At 35.1% G+C, this 18,490-nt stretch overlaps 1 protein-coding gene across 1 annotated transcript in view; it reads right to left on the reverse strand.

Annotated features, from left to right (window-relative positions):
- Window positions 1–18,490, reverse strand: part of LOC123654817 — a 31,821-nt gene that overhangs the window by 7,179 nt on the left and 6,152 nt on the right. Inside the window, exons 2-4 of the mRNA XM_045590702.1 lie at window positions 11,819–11,835; window positions 10,436–11,282; window positions 8,436–8,550 (exon numbers count right to left, since the gene is read on the reverse strand). Coding sequence (XP_045446658.1) covers window positions 8,436–8,550; window positions 10,436–11,282; window positions 11,819–11,835 — 979 coding nt within the window. The remainder of the gene's footprint in view (window positions 1–8,435; window positions 8,551–10,435; window positions 11,283–11,818; window positions 11,836–18,490) is intronic.

The raw sequence follows: 18,490 nt of genomic DNA on the forward strand, positions 1-18,490 counted from the left end.
GTCAATATGTATGTTTATGGTAATCAAACACCATCATGTAATATAGATGTAGACGATCAGCTTTCCTTACATAATGCAATACGTAGTCTACACGGTCGATTCCAGTTAACACTTTGTATTCGAAGCATTAAGAATTAATTCATAGTTCTTCTAAGACATACTTAATTTTTCATTGAGGTAGGGCACCCAGGAAATGTTCTGCTCAAAGTTTGGAGTAGAATGACTTATACTCGTAGTTAGTTGTCTTTGCTCGCAAACGAAAAAAATCGACTTCAATTACACCAACGAGGAATACAACTTACGTAGATGAAATCATCAGATCTCGATCAAATTTAAATGGGACTACAAAACAAGCATCATCTTTCGATTAAAATAAGGATCATCAAAATCGGTATACCCAGTGAAAATTATACGGTATAAAACAACGTAGGTCGACAAAAAAATAATCAAGTAAATACGCATTATTAGATATAACTCGAAAAGTACTTATCAGATCTAAATAAAATTTAAATGGGAATACTTGACACGCCTTTCGATTAAAAAACTTCACCCAGTCAAAAGTTCTGAGTTAATTTACATAAAAAATGCAATCGAATTGAGAACCTCCTCCTTTTTGGAGTCGGTTAATGACTAATAAAGTACCGACGCCGAAGCCATGGATTGTGCCTGTTGCGCTGGCGGTTGCGGGTTCGATCTCCGCACACGACGAACATTTGTACTGGCCACACAGCTGTTTGCAGTGGTCTGGGTGTTTGTGCAGTCCTTGTGGATCTCCCCACCGTGCCTCGGAGAGCACGTTAAACCATCGGCCCCGGTTGTTATCATGTACACCTGATAGCGATCGTTAATCATAGAAGGGAAACTCACATTGAAATAGCGTGGTGGATTAAGCTCTGATCCAGAGGAGAAAGAGGCTTATGCCCAGTAGTGGGATATTACAGGCTGAAACGAGCGAAAGTACCTCAACATTTAAAAGATGATCGTAGCGAAATAATATTGCTCTCAAGTGTGTTGTTTTTCTGTGATGAGTACAAAGTAGGCAGCCAGAGCTCCTACGTAAAGGCCTACCTATAGAAATTTTCTAGAAGAGGAGGGGGACGTTCGTGTTTTAATGTCAGCTTAGCGCTTGGGAATTGCGATACTACTGGTATCGGAGGCTACTATAACCACTTACCATCAAGTGGCCCGTGAGCTTGTTTGCCATTCTCCTCGTATAAAAAAATAGGTAAATTTTAATATTTTAGAAATAAGACGATTTCCAATTTATTCCACTCAGATTTGAAAAATTATTGGACACTAATTGTCCTAAATAATGATAATAAAATGAAAATTAAAAAATATATTTTATTTTTAAAAATAATTTACTAGAAGACTATATAGACGTAAACTTATTTAAGTCCCACGTACCATCAAGTTTAAGATTATCAAGAAAACCCACAAGAGTATTAAATTTATAAATCAATTAAAGTAAACCGTCCTCGGAGTAGGTACTGCAAATATTTCAAACTTCAAACTTCTTTTTCAAAACCAAAGCCAAATCGGTAGAGCCATTCTCGCATTTTAGTCCGCTTGATAAAAGTCATTTTATTTATATACAAATACTTATAGATAGATTATTAAAAAGTATATTGTAAAATCTAAATCAAAATCAAAATCAAAAACAGCTTTATTCAAATAGGCTTCAAGAGCACTTTCGAATCGTCATTTTACAAATTAAAACTTTAAAAATCAATGATTATATTTGTAGATTGTAAGTAATACTTATAGATAGATTATTAAAAAGTATATTGTAACGTCATTCCTAAATAGGCGCTATCAGACTATCGATCACTGCCCGCATCGAACCCTGTACCTGACGGCGCATATCCCGCATACATGTTATTCGCACTGTACTCGTATCAGCTGAATACATTAGCATACATAAAATTACAGTTATTATTAAAATTGCAAATTATTCTATTAATAAAAATCAAGAATAGGATTAATTAGTAAACGTGTAATATTAAAGTAAGTGTTTATGTATGTTTGTGAACGTGGAAGGTCTTTTGCAATAAGTCTGCACAATAGGCCTGCACTGTGTCTTAGATATACGGGACGTAACTGGCTATGAGAGAAAGAGAGAAAGAATATGTGTGTTCGCACCTCTCTCTCTAGCTCCGTTCGCCTCACCCGATCACAAATTTCGTAACGCTCTCGTCACGCATTCACCAGCTTACTCCCTAAGTCAGGCGTGCGTATAGAAGTTTTACTTCAAAACATTAAAAAAAAAACGGTTCCAGGTCGCTAGACCGTTGGTTTATTTTTCGTCTAATATAAAAAAAAAATTCTGTGCTCATATTCGATCACCACTTTTTACGACGGTCGAAGCTTAGGCTAAGCTAAAGATAGACTTCTAACGTCGTCATTAAATAAATAAAACAATGAGAATTGTCGATATCCGAAAGAAATTAAATTTTTTAGTTCCAAGGCTAATTACAAAACCACTGATAATGCAGTTACTTGAAACGGTACTAATAATAACCCCTTGCTGTCATCGGCGGAGTCAGCCATCAACATTCATAAGGTACCATTAGCGCGACGAAGCTATTTACTCAGTTTCAACATCCAACGTAATTATTGTCATGATATTAAACGTTTACTTGGAATTCTTGTAAATCTCGTATTTAAATATTAAGAGCTCGTGTATAGCAACTTGAAGACATGTAATAAAGCAGAAAATTTAACTAACTAGGTGTAACCTGCGCGCGTTGCTACGTTTTTATTTTTTTTTGGTCGTACCAACTCAGAGACCTATGTTGGCTCAGGCACAACACTGCTGAAGATCATGATATGATCAACTGCATAGTTTACGATTTTATAAAGGGCATACAGACAAACATTCATTTATATATATATAACTGAAAAGTCAACTATATTTAAAAATCTAAATCTAGGTGTTTCATAACGGACGGTAATTATACTGTTGTAATCTTTAAACATTTTCATTTTTAAAAAGGTTTTTATTATAATATAGTTTGTATTTTATTTAAAAAAGAAAAAAAAACAGTTACAAATTAACAAAAATACAAAGTACATATAAATATAGTTTGTATTTTATTAAAAAAAAGAAAAAAAAAACAGTTACAAATTAATAAAAATACAAAGTATATGTTTGTAGTAATGTTTTGTAATAAAAAAAATCATAATCAAACGAAAAATATTTATTTGGTAATAAAATGTACGCCACGCGCTAGCTTAAAACAAATTAATTTAAAAAAACGTAATTTAATTTCGTTTCAAGTAAAGTACAAAAATTATTATTTATTTAAATTAAATCATAAATTTATCAAGTTTAAAAGTAAATTTTTTAATATAATAAAATAAAAGATAAAAATCGCATATATTGTTTAAAAATGAGAACAAATTTCGATCTAAGGAGGTAGACCAAATAATTTAATGTCGTTGGGTTGTTGACCGCATTATTTTTGGGTTAAGCTCTGGATATTCGTGTGATAGCTGACTTATTAGCAAACACTGAGATGTGTGATAATTAATAATATATCACATATTTAAATTATGTGCTGTGTGGCTACGGCACCAATGAATATAGCCACCCCTTCTCTTCCCATGGGTGTCGTAAGAGGCGACTAAGGGAGAACAAGGTTCCACTACCCCCTTGGAACTTAAGAAGCCGACCGATGGCGGGATAACCATCTAACCGCTGGCTTTGAAACACACAGGCCGAAGACGGGCAGCAGCGTCTTCGGTGCGACAAAGCCAGCTCTGCGGTCACGAACCCGCCTGACTAGCGTGGTGAATACGGGCAACACACATGAGTTCACGCATTTTTGGCGCGAACTTCTGGAGGCCTATGTCCAGCAGTGGACTGCTATAGGCTGGAATGATGATGATGATGATGAATTATTTGATGATGATTAAATGTTAAGTAGACCTTGGCAACAACTGTAGAGATAGTCGACAATAGAGAAAAACAATTCATTCAGGTGTAGTCGAATAATGTTGCAGGGAGGAAAATGCACTATTTCAGAATCGCCTAACACAAATTAATTATAATATAATATATTTAAATAAATAAGAAATGAAGTTTGAAATATGAATGAAAAAAAGGTAGCATTATCATTTAAAAAAGTTTCGATGTTACCTTTACATATATTGCTATACCATATACATATAGATTTATCCAAGCTTACCTGTAACAGGTAACGTGTAAAGGTGAACTCACTTTTACAATGAATACATGTCCAACAGTTAACCTACTGGCCTTTTAATAAACCCAATTAAACAATAATATCCTATGAGAGTCAATTAGAATCGACCGACTTACATTTTTAATGGCATCGTAATAGCCTATCGTTTATGAGAGTTTACGAGGCATGGCGTTAACTTATTTTTAACCAACTTCCAAGAAAGGAGGAGGTCCTCAATTCGACTGTATTTTTTTATGTATATTACCTAAGAACTTTTGACTGGATGGACCACAGAAATCTAAATAATAAGTCAATATTATTTAGATTTCTATGGGATGGACGGATTTCAATGATTTTTTTTTAACTAAAAGGTGGTGCGTGTCGTGTCGTATCTAATAATGCGTATTTACTTGACTATTTTTTCGTCGACCTTCGTTGTATTATACCGTATAAATTTTCACTGTCCATTTGATATTTAATATAATACAATACCTGAATAGCTGATACTTGTCTTGTAGTCCCATTGTAATTTAATCGAGATCTGATGACTACTTTGAGTTACTTGAAAGATTGGAGCTTAATCCACCACGCTGCTCCACTGCAGGTTTTGCGGACATGTTCCCTCCTACTATGAGTGACGACGTGCTATCAGGTATTAATGATAACAACCGGGACCGATGGCTTAACGTGCTCTTCAAGCCACGGTGGGGAGACTCACCAGGACAGACATTCAAACCAGAAAGAAATATTTTTAGGGTGTGTGAGGGAAACGTGGTGTTGAATTTCTCGTCTACCACTGAAAAGGGAGGATCCTCGGGCCAGACGGAAGTTGTGTCTGGCGGGCTAACGCCCCGACGGTTGTTGTCGGGTTCTGGTATATATACTTAATTGCTCTGAAAACTTTGATAGCGCGATGTAGCATACGTAATATTTGTACAAATACAAATATCCATCCCGAGCGGAAATCTAAGCGTCAAACCGTCGATGTTTTAGGCAACTACACGAAACTCTACACCAGGGTGGTTGTTATACGTACCATTCAATCAATACTCATCAAGTCTCAAAAAAGTCAAAAATTAATGAGATGATTAAAAAAAATCTTTACAAAAATGATACTACGTTAATACTGAGTGACTTAGGTTATATTTTAACGGAAGATTACAAAACTGACAAAACCGCGTAATTAAAGCGGGCAAAGTTGCAAGAGTTTGCATAAACAACGTTTAGACGGAAATTACTTAGTTGTGACGTCATCTTAGCTACGAATTTGTATTTTTTTCCATTACATATGTTTATAAAAGTTTGAAAAACTTCTTTAAGACTATTTCTTCACATTCGTGTTAAGAATAAAATTACATTTTGCGCTATTAATTCTTGAATTTAATATATTTTCATTACTAGCTGCTGCACGCGACGTCGTCTGCGTGAACGCTATACAGTACCAAAAATACCTACGATTATACATTTTAAAATAACATTAATTTACCCGTTTCTTCTTTACATTTCATATCTACAGAAAAATCTCATAGATGGCGCTGCTTTAAAATTGTCTTGTCTACTTATATTTATTTAATTATGTTTATCGGCTTAGTTACTTATATTGCGTGATTTTTATAGTATGAAAGCTACCTTATAGTATGGTTATTAACATAATAACAACATTCAAATATGCGTCGTTAGATTACACGTTGTTACAGAATGCGTTGAAGAAATAAAAGTTCACTGCTCGTTCCCCGTAGGTGATAGCGTGATAATATGTAGCCTGTATGTTGACCCGACTTCTTGATAATATTCGTGCCAAATTTGAAGTAAATCCATGCAGTACTTTTTGAGTTTATCCCGGACATACATACAGACAAACAGACAAAAATTCTAAAAACTATATTTTTGGCTTCGGTATCGATTGTAGATCACACCCCAAGTATGCTTTTAAAAAAATATTCAATGTACAGTTTTGACTTTCCTACCATTTTATTATATGTATAGATGATTTTAGTTCTGTAAATTTACATTTATCTATACTTTTAAAATTCATTTTTATTGTTAGATAGAGTCGCTTTGAACTTATACCCTCGAATATCGAGTCCAAGGTTCTTTGTTCATTTGGTTTTACGGATTTTGAGTAAATGCAGTTTTAAAAATTATTTTAAAACACTTTGCTTTTGCGTAATTCCTGTTTCAGGTACTTTATCAGATTCATTACAATGCAAGGTTACTGTGTCTTCACGAACTATGAACACAACTGATAATATAGTCGATGAAACAATTGATGTTAAACCTACTTCAAAAAAGGGGACTTTCTCAATTCGACTGCATTTCGTTATTAATGTGTATTACCTCATAACCTTTTCTTGGGTGTACCGATATTGATGATATATACAATAGCTGGTGCTTGTCATATTGTCCCATTTAAATTTGAGTGAGATCTGAGTAGTTTTTGAGTTATTAGGGTTCCGTACATCTAAAGGAAAAAATGGAACCCTTATAGGATAACTTTGTTGTCCGTCTGTCTGTCAAGACCTCTTTTCTCAGGAACGCGTAAAAGTATCAAGCTCAATATCACATCAAATACTCATAATACGTCTACTGATCCTTAGACCGTTGAAAAAATTATACTTCTAACCAACGCAATCAAAGGTTACAGCCGTTTATGCTGCACATTTTCGACACTCGCAAGGGAGTCAAAACCTATAGGGTACTTCCCGTGAACTCAAAATCTTAAAATTTAGTATAAAGCAACGTCTTACACACACAACAACACACGACGATAGTGGAGAGATTGCGAAAAGCATAAATTTTTAATTACATCATATAATAAAAATATTTTTAATAATTTTGTTTGTAAGGAACCCTCGGTGCGCGTCGGTCCTTATTAAATAGTCTTCGACTCAGTCAATGTAAATTGATGTCGGTTTTTTTCTTGTTTGAGATCTAACTCTCTAAGAGAAGGCTAATGGCCAGTTTCAATACTCTATCTATCTCTAAATTTGCTTACTAGCGATAGATTTTTGACACAATTTATATGGAGTTAACGTCAAAATTCTATCTCTAGTAAGCAAATTTAGAGATAGATAGAGTATTGAAACTGGCCATTAGTCTTTAAGAGACTAAAGTCTAAAATAAATTGGTCTAGGTTTTCCTTAATAGAAGTATTTTATTAAACTGGTAACTATTTTGGACTGAATAGAAATAAATTCTCTACGCACTCAGAGAGCCTCCTGAAAGAAATCGCTTTTAGTGATAGGCCGTCATTGTACGTTTGTTTTAAATCTTGTAAATTGTTTTATTTTTTAGTGGGTACTATAATAAATATATTGAATCAATTTATAAACTCTAAAAATGTAAAAAAAAAAATAATAAAAATAAATATAAAAAAAACGATAAAATATAAACTCTCCAAAATAAAATCTTCCTCAAATTTCCTATATAAACTCTCCAAAAAAAAACAGTCTTCCTTAATATTACCCACTGCTTTATAAAGGACAAAGTATAATTTATCATATATATTATAAATTTTTAATTACCACCTCATGCATGTGACAAATGTCCTTAACTGCACACAAGCTATTGCTACTGAAATGATTTATACCCATGTAAAGGCAAATCGTACAAAATTACCTGTAATATAGCTAAAAAAAAGATTGTTATAGTGGGTTCATTGCGCGACTTTCTAATAAATAAATAAAAGATACTATTTCATATAATCTATACAAATAAATAAAATTGGAGTGTCTGTCTGTAATACTAAAATAACCGCTTTTTACTAAATCCATATGGATGTACATATAACAAAATAACATTTTTTACAATTTTTGTCCATCTTGTTGTTCCGGCTAGTGCTCTGAAACGGTTGGACCGATTTTGACGGGACTTTCGCTGGCAGATAGCTGATGTAATAAGGAGTAACTTAGGCTACTTTTATTTCAGAAATTTATTTATTTTGTAACTCTGCGAACTGAACAATATTTTTTTTTTTAATTCCACGCGGTCGAAGTGGCGGGCACAGCTATAATTTGATATAATAATAAAAACATTAGATAATGGCAACCTCATATTTCTAAAAGTTCTTGAATTGTGTTTCACTCAATACACGGTAAAGTTTAAAAATGAGACATTTTTGTTTAAATTAACCTTTTAAGTTTTTATAATTACTAAATATTTATTAGGACACGAAAGATTTACACAATATTGTTGTCAAACACGAAAACAATTTTTTGAAAAGGAAATAATAGTTAACATAATACTCACAGCGGCGTGTGGGTGTGAAGCGAAGGTGCTGCCGCGGACAACGCGCTTGTCGTGCATGAGATTGGAGTAGCCCGTCGTTCCTGTCGCGGCCGTGACACCCGTCGCCATGCTGCCACTGTAAACATAATATTCATTATACTGCACAATTACGGCCTGCAAAGGTTTCATAGACGGGTATAGGTCTCTCTTCCTGTAAAGGAAGGGATGGACCTTAACTTGACCTATCCTCTACAGCAGGGATTTCAAAACTATTTTGGACAAGATACCCTTCCAAAACGATATGTTACCTCAGAACCCATAACCAAATAACTTTGATAATCCTGTCTCCAGTTTTTCGATCGATTTTGTGACAATACCATTTTAACAAGTACTTTAAAAATGCTTTTGCGTTTGCAGTTTTTTTTTGCGGAGTTTTATCAAGACCTTCATTTCCTTCATTTCAACATTTTAAAAATGTTGTCTACATCACAAAATAATAAGTTTCATAGTATTCAACGCTTAATTAGCGTAGAATTTACACAAAGGCAGACGCGGAGAGAAATAAAGTACATAATTATTGATACAGGTACCTTGATAACAATTTTGTGATATATGATTCATTTGCAGTTAACAACTGGATCAAAGGTGAAATAATGTCAGTTGCTTTGTTTGCCATTACAATTAATTTACTGGAAATTATTTACGACACATGCACTACGGCACGTCTTATGTAACAGATCTTTTTAGGGTTCCGTCCGCATAAGGTGTCAATGGTTTTTTGTTATGCTTTATCGCGGATCGATATCGGCGAATTGTTATACAGTAGGTACTTTATGGAAGACCCCGATATTAAGTAATAAAAAATTTTAAAGTTACAATATATATATAGCCTTTTTCGCATTTTTAGGTCGACCTTAAAAATGTGTGATTACAAATTTTGTTTGGTATACAGTATCTGAATGACTGTCAGATTTTTTTTTATTACTTTAGCGCAAAAAATCTGTTTATACAGAACACTGATTTAATATGTGTTTTAACGTTAAATTAAAATTACATAGTTATTAATTATATAAAAACTCCTTGTCTATTAAAAGAAATTTGAATGGTAATTAACCTAACACTGGTTTCTTTCCTTTTTATAAAATGTATTTGTTTTACGAGATTCCTAATTGGCTACTATTTGAGATCGACGTAGCCTACTATTTATAGTCATTTATTGATTGTTTTAATAAATTTATTATAAGAGATAAGATATGGCACAGTTTTGTAATGTTATTTGAGGCATGCGGGGGTAGTTGACCTCCGGCGGCCGGCCAATGGCGTCGGCCGGAAGTAGACCGCGCCGGATCCCCTACAAATAGCCTGACCTCTTTACTAATCATGTTAGAATACTTTTTTCTAGTGGTTTCAGCATAAATCAAATACTAGAGGTACATTAACATACTAATATACCTACTGTACAGTAGAAATTAAAAACATAGGTGGCAAGGCATAAAGTGAAGTTGAAGAGACTAAAAAATATACTCAAATTATGTTTAGGATTGATTTTCTACGTATGGATTTGTTATAAAATGATGACAAAATCTAGTATTTTTGAATACAGGAATGTTTCCATCAGATTTTAATAAAATAACGGGCTAGGCTTTACATTAAGAACCGCATTTTGAAATTACACAGGTTAGGGTTATTTTTTTGTAACCAAATTATGTCGATAAACGGTTAAATTTTGAGCTTAGATAATTCGACGGTTCTTAATCTAAAGCCTTACCAAATAACGAATATGTTATATAACTAACAATAAGATGAACATAATCCTGAAGTTTCAAATATTGCAGGTTTAACTTCAACAGTTATTTTGAAGTGAATAAATAATTCGAAATAAGTATTATTGAAAACGATTCGCGTTACCTTCACGAGCGTCTGTAATCGATACCGAGCGATAACATGGACAAGACACTACTATTATATTTGCAGACTTATTTACGAGCTAAGGTTACATAATTAGAGTAAGGAGTACTAACACATGGTCATGTTCTTCGAGAAGATGTTTCATGCCGGCGACGCCCGCTATCAGCGCTCGGACACCCTTGAAGACTTCGCCACCATTGACGTTGGTTCTTTTTGCTTTGCCCAAAGTAGGAGCCCCATGAGGCACACCATTTGGTACAGTCTCCTTCTTTTCCGGTACTGATCGCTTACTTTTATTCGTCACAGCCTTAGGCTTGTTCGCATATGAATACACAATTTTCTCTCTCTCCTGAGGTGGATACAGGGTTTCCAATCCAAGAAGGTGAGCGACGTCCGGTGGTGGTAGAAGAAACTGCCCAGACTTCACTGTAGTGACAAATCTTGGTTTATCCACCTCACTAGCACCGGAGATTTTGCTGCGACTTTTGCTGAGATTCTGCGGAGATTTATCAAACTTTGGAGATATTTTTGTCCTCTCCCCATCACTCGAAATTATATCGATTCGCGGTTGAGACTGACTCATCGTTTTTTTGGGCGGCGTTTGTTCTTTCCAAGTGAGATTAGGATTGGATGTCGCTAGCGCTCCGGGACGCCGGCGATAGCGCGTCGGCCGCCGAAGATTGGCTTCCAAAATTTCTTTCTCTTTTAGACGACGAAGCTTAAAATCAAGCGCCCGTGTAAATTTAGGGTCGAGAATTGTCTGGGGCACGACGGCGGCGACCATTCTCTCCGTCAGCTGGTCTTTTGTCGCGCTCGGTACGTGTGTACGGCCGTCATCGCGCTGGAGCGGCTTGACGACGTTTACGATACGTGGCAACGGCACGTGCTTCGCGGTATGGTTGTCCTCCTCATGGTTGATTACTGTGAATGCGTTTGCATCGTCAGCAGGTATATCTAACGCTGGCATCGCGCGTCACATGACTTCCTGTCGTGCATGAAGGTGGCGGTATAGTTTAGTAATGTTGGGGATTCGCGTTAGGTGCGGGCGGTGTGTCGCGAGTATCGCTCGGTGGTGGCGCGTGGTGCGCGAGTGGTGGCGGTGACGGCGGGCGGGCGAGTGTCCGGCGCGGCGGCCGGCGGTCAGCGGCTTGACTTAGAAACATAAGCGCTTGGCGTTCTCGCGTCGCTTACGTCCTTTCACGCGGATATGTTAACGAATGCGGCACATGTTATCGCGCAAGCGCCCACGTGGGCTTAAGACGGTAAACACGAGGGTGTCGAGGTACGAAACACTTTCAAATCGAGTACCGGTACGATTAATACGCACTAAGAAAAATTAAAAAAATGAAAAAAAAAAACAGAGAAATTTTTCAAATATCATATCAAAAATTGTTTAAATTCCCTAATGTATGGGTAACATAAAAATAAATCGTACGAAAAACAGAGGAATTGTACACCTTCAAATATATTTCAAATCAACAAGATTCATTAATTACTTTTAATAACGGTTATGCTGGAACAAACATAATAACTTATCACAGATTGCATATTATAAAAAAATATATACAATCTCCCGTAAATACATTTATTTTTGATTTAAGACATAATACTGAGATATACATATATAATACTCGTAATGGAGCGACCGTTTCAATCGCGGTGCCTTTTACACTAATCGGTTTACTAGCACTCACACACGCTGCGGCGAATAAGGCTGATAAGACACAGCGTAATTATCTCTTGCGAAATAATTATTTTGTTTAGTCGATGAACGTTCTGGGAAAATTTATAATTTATTATATAATTATATTTAACAATATGCTGTACCTACAAGTTAGCGTTTCCACATTTTAATTTTCATCACATTTCCCTAGAAAACCGTACTAAAATTCCGGATAAAAAGTACCTACCTAATGCCTTAAACCGTAGTATTATTTATTTATTTATTTACACATAAGGGATGGTACACAGCACAGAAAAAATTATAAAACAAACAAGAATTAAATATAATCAAAAAGGCCAATTACGACCATCCATCTGTTTAAAATTTAAATTAAAACAAACGTGAAAGAAATAAATAAAAGGAAAAACAAAAAAAAAAAACCAAAGTTATTTTCATATTAAACCTATAAATACCCCTGGGAAGTATAATTAAAAAACAATTAACTATTATCTAGAATTGTGTAGAATTTCATTTATAATCATTTAGACGTTTTGGTGCTAATGTACGACCAATATACAACCAAGCCAACTCAGCAAGCCAATATTAAAAAAAAGAAATAAAAATACCGGTCACAGACTACCCTCAAAAAAAAAAAATTCTTAAAATATTTTAAATGTACAGACTTTGACCTGTTTCCGTTTTATTGTAATAAGTACAGACTGGAACTTCTTTTACAACTATGACTTGTAATTTTATATGAAAGAAATTTACATTAGTTTAATATAGTTTTCACCAACTACGTTGACAATAATACAAAAATAACACGGTTAAATTGTGTCTTTACTGGGAAAGTTCTGGGGTAGTAGATTTCTTTCATTCTATATGTATTTTGGGTTGCTGAATCCGAATCTGAGGTACGCGGTCAAAATTTCGTGACACGCCATTAAAAAAAACCCCAAAAAAAGCGCATTAAAAGCTGATGCTTGTTTTATGGTGCCATTTAAATTTGAGCAAGATTACTCGGCAGGAGTAATGTTGGGTTTATCTCTGAAGATGCAAGTTTCATCGACTACCTAAATTAATTATGTTTTCATTTTATTACTAGTCGATATTAGTTTAGGTCTTTTTTCCACAATTATTTTATGCAATAGACGTGACAAAAAGGCAGGTGCTTCCCTGGTTGGCTTCAGCCTGTAATACCCCACCACTGGGCTTAGGCCTCTTTCCTCATGTAGGAGAAGGATCAGAGCTTAATCCACCACGCTGCTCCAATGCGGGTGGCGGATATATTCCCTACTATGAGTAACGATCGCTATCAGGTGTAAATGATAACCGGGACCGATGGCTTAACGTGCTCTCTGAGGCACGGTGGGGAGACCCACAAGGACTGCACAAACACCCAGACCACGGAAAACACCTGTATAGCCACTATAAATGTTTGTCATGTGCGGGGATCGAACCTGCAACCGCCAGCGCAACAGGTACAATCCATGGCGGTAACCGTTGCGCCAACGCCACTTCCCTGGTTGGGTTGCTTAAAATTTTTAACAATATATTTCCTGCTGTGTCCTGCCTCAATAAGAATCGTATAAAAATAGACTATTAATATAATTTCACTGTTCAATATATAATATTTTTTTTATTTAAATTGCGTGTTCCAAAATAACAGTTAGAGCGTTAGAGGTCAAAATTAAATGTTTTCCAAGTAAATGTGATATTTAGAGCCGGACGTGCGTCAGATTGTTGGAAATGGCGAAAAAGGTGAGCGGCGCGTGGCCGCAACATGACATTGAGTTATGCTGCTCTTTGATATGGTACGCTAAGCTACCTTGTAATATGTTTTGCGCAGAACGTATTTTGAGTTGAGATACTTTTACTATGGTTGACTTAAAATGTTACATCATTATTTAAGAATTTACTTATACCATCTCATTTTATCATTTTAAAGATATGCTATGACAATAGCTACTGCTAGTAATAAGTCACTTGGAAGGTTTGGTCGGTCACATGAAGTTTCCCGAACGCTGCCCAGCTGGTTTGGACACGGCGGTTGATGTCATTCTAGAAGTTGTACTTCCTAGCTATCCAGCAATTACGTAAATGTTTCAAACTCAACGAAAGCTTAAACATTATGCATTATTCTCGGCCGCCCCAGCTTTTAATTTGAGGCTTTTGTGAGCTTCCTTATTTTACTATGAGCACCTTTACCCCAGTAGTCAATGGAAAGTCTATTGTTATCAACTCCTCATTGAATTTCTTTACAGCAGGGTAATAAGATGCTCATAGCGCCGTTGCGTTCATCTGTAATATAGATAAGTATAGCTTAACATTTCAAAAGCCAGCCTTATGAGTGTTTGATGAAAAGTTTCATGATCTGATAAAAGGTTATGGGCTGTAATGATACAGGACGATTCTTTCAATGGGTATTCAATTTTATTTTTACAATTCGATTACATCTAGACACTAAGTAATGAATCGAACGAACGAACGTAACGTCAATTGAAGATTTTTAATTTTAAAAATTATGGTCAAGGACCTTAATAATCCATAGTGGATATATTGATTGTATTTTTTTTAATTTAATTATCTCATGTCTATATTATAGAGTATTTATTCAAATTAAGGATTTCTATTATCACAATAATTACAGAAGCTGTTTTTGATTTAAAATTCTCGAAACTTTAAATGTATTTGACAAAGGTAAAAAAAAAAAAAATAAAAAAAAAAATAAAAAGGTGTCAAAATTTTGCGCATTATTTATATGAAGCTATTATTCAAAACATTACCGGATAGAATAGAATAGACAAATGACTAGCCCGTTGGCGCAGTTTGTAGTGACTCTGCTTTCTGCTCCGAGGGTTGTGGGTTCGATTCCCATCCCGAGTCTGGGTGTAATATAAATATTTATTTATATATTTATATATGTATATTATTTATAAGTATGTTTATCGAAAAAAAAATGTAGCTAAATACCAGTCGGCTGTTACTTAGGAACAGACGGCCGTGTGTGTATTGTGTAAATATTTATTATTTATTTATTTGAATAGACAAATAGAACAATTAAAGAAATCAATATTCTTACATGTTTATAATTATTCACTGACGATATGGGACTCTGATTAGTTTGGTAAAAGTAACTCAATAAAAATATTACAATTATTAACATGATTAAAATCGCAATCACTGAACGGTCTTAGTGACCGAGTAGGGTATGTTACCGACGCATTACATAATATGTAAACAATATATATTATATATTGTTTACTAGCTGACCGTGACTTCGTCCGCGTGGAATTTAACAAAAAAGTTATTGTTCAGTTCGCAGAGCTATAAAATAAATATTTCAAAAACAAATTACCTCTTACTATATTATCTATCTGTTAGTGAAAGTCACGTCAAAATCGGTCCAGCCGTTTCAGAGATTAGCCGGAACAAACATACAAATAGACAGACAGTCAGAAAAAAATTGTAAAAAATGTTATTTTGGTATATGTACCGTGTATACATCCATATGCATTTAGTAAAAAGCGGTTATTTTAATATTGCAAACAGACACTCCAATTTTATTTCTTTGTATAATTACAAACAAAACGAGTGACATATTTAATATCTAAAATACCCTGTCTCTGTGTCAAGTAAAGAAGGTTAAAATATCGAACTTTCAATACAGGTGTAATAAAATTAACTGAGGTAGGCCACAGCAGGAAATTTCCTCCTCAAAATATGGAGCAGCCCGACTGGGGTAGTACCTCGACCTTACAGAAGATCACAGCTAAATAATACTGCTTTCAAGCAGTGTTGTGTTCCTATGGTGAGTAAGGTGATTAAAGCTCTTGCGGGGATTGGGGCAAGGGTCAGCAAGCGCTATCGATGCTTCTGGTGTTGCAAGCGTCTATAAGTTACGGTAATCGCTTGCCATCAAGTAAGTTCCGTACGTTTGTTTGCGAACCTAGTTGTAAAAAATCTATATATCAACGTAGAAAATAAAACGTTACATGCAAGACATGTCTTACTACTGGCCAAATATAAATATTATAATAATTGTCAGTTCTTTTAAAAGATTAACTGCGGAGTTTGTTGTCGATTCTTATCTGCAGAATTTATTTATTTATTTAACAATTTTTTATACGTACTAGATTATACACAATATTTTGTCATGGAGACTCACGTATAATGGGTGTGCTTATCCCTGTGATAGATTTCTTCCAGCACACCCAAAAAGGAACGATTACAGACAGAAATTAAAGTAGGTAGACAGACGTACAAAAGAAAATATTAAATATCAATATAATAATAATCTACATTCCGAATCGGTGGGAACTTGACATTAAATATAGTTAATTAAAAAAAAAAAAAAAAAAAAACAAAAATTAAAAAAAATATATATAATTTTAATTTGAAAAAGACGATTGAAAATTGATTTTAAAGCCTACTCAATTAGAAATATTTTTGATTTGATTTAAATATGGATCATATTTACCCGGAGAATTAGCTACCCTTGCCTACAACCCCGATATCAATAAAACTCGGCTAAAAATTTCCAACTTGCCTTAGCAAGCAATATGGATTGCGGACTTAGTCCAAAACTTAAGCCACTTTTTGTTACGTATAAGTTGAATCGGTCATTACCTCGCTTTAAGAATTTCAGCCAAGTTATATGGTAAAGTGGAACGGAAGGGGGGGTCGGTTGCCCGGGCTACGGCGACCACGCGGCTCTCCCCAACACCCTCTCCCAGTGACTCAAGGTTAAGGGCAATGCTCCTCTCATTTATTAACAGAATGTATTACCGTCTTATCTTAACCCGTGATCCTTCACGCGATCGTTCGACATAGCAATTAAGGATTTACCTGCTCACTTAACGTTTGTCGCGTTTTTGGGTTCTTCGTAGATAATAAGAAAGCTATGATTTATATTTAAAAAAAATTCAGTGGTACTGTCACTTAAATATATCTTGATTTCGTCCTTTGAAAAGTTACATCCTGAACATTTAGATCATGACAAATTTGCCTTGAGTATTCTAATAATAACGACGCATTGGCGCAACGGCCACAGCACTGGTTTGTGGCTGTTGCGTTGGTGTTTGCGGATTCGATCCCCGCAAATGACGAACATTTGTATTGGCCATACAGATGTTTGCCGCGGTCTGGGTGTTTGGGCAGGCCTTTTCGGTCTCCCCACCGTGCCTCGGAGAGCACGTTAAGCCGTCGGTCCCGGTTGTTTCATGTACACCTGATAGCGGTCGTTACTCATGTAGGGAATATATTCGCCACCCGCATCGGAGCAGCGTAGTGGATTAAGCTCTGATCATTCTCCTACATTGGGAAAGAGGCCTATGCCCAGCAGCGGGATATTACAGGCTGGAGCCTAAGCGTATTCTAATCAAACAGTGATAATGCACTGCGTAGCAAAAAAAATTAACTCTTGTCCTTAAAATTAGAAGGGATCCAACTCTCTTTAATAGTGGACCATTTACAGACTTCTAATTTATATTACTTCATGAAACTACATTTTGGAAGTTTGGTAAAAGTCACAATAAAGATGATGGAAACAATTTAAATTGGATTTTTGCTATTTCATTTAAATGTCATGGAGACTCAGCAGTAGGATTATAGGCTGAATCGTATTTCATTAAAACCAAATAATTTTGTACGAGTCCCACTTAATCGTGAGTTACCTATTCATTACGTTATTATTAAGTTAATGCTTTTTTGCCAAAAAAGGACCATAAATGATGACATTTTATGTCACGCACACTATTTGATACATATTTATTTTTGAATATATTTGCATATAATAGAACGATAGAAATAATTTTGTATTCCTCGACCGGTAGCGTAATTGCCTGTGAATAACCTCTAATCTTTTCTCTTCTTAGAAAAAGCACAAAAGAGCCTTCAACTATATGTATAATAGACATTGAAAGAAAATATCTTAATTAATTTTTTTACATATTTTTTTTATATATAGTCAATTTTTGTCTGTATCAAAAGTTAGGCGGAGAGTGAGACAGATATCTTAATTAAGTTTTTAAATTTAATTTTTTATATTAAGTCAATTTTTTGTGTATATCAAGAGTTAGGCGGAGAGTGAGTGAGAGAAAGAGAAAGCGAGGGTAGTTTGAGTTTCTCAGTTTTTAAATACGATCTCAAGCTCCATCTAGTGGGTTTGGGACAAGCATCTGACGCACTACGCGCTCGCTGTTCTGTCGCCATAAAGACTATCATTAAATTTCAAAACATTCAAAATAACTGGCATCAGTATAATATGAGTACATATTATCGACTTGACCGTTGGCGCAGTTTTTAGTGCTTTCTGTTCTGCGGGTTGCGGGTTCGGTTCCCGCCTGAGTCTGGGTGTAAAATAATATTTGTATTTATATATTTATATATGTATTATTTCTATGTATGTTTATAAAAAAAGTAGCTATAACAGTCGGCTGTACCTGAAACACGAGCATTAAGTTGCTTACCATAGGAACAGACGACTGTGTGTGTATGTTATATG

This window comes from Melitaea cinxia, chromosome 6 (assembly GCF_905220565.1).
Source record: "Melitaea cinxia chromosome 6, ilMelCinx1.1, whole genome shotgun sequence".
Classification (NCBI taxonomy): Eukaryota; Metazoa; Arthropoda; class Insecta; order Lepidoptera; family Nymphalidae; genus Melitaea; species Melitaea cinxia.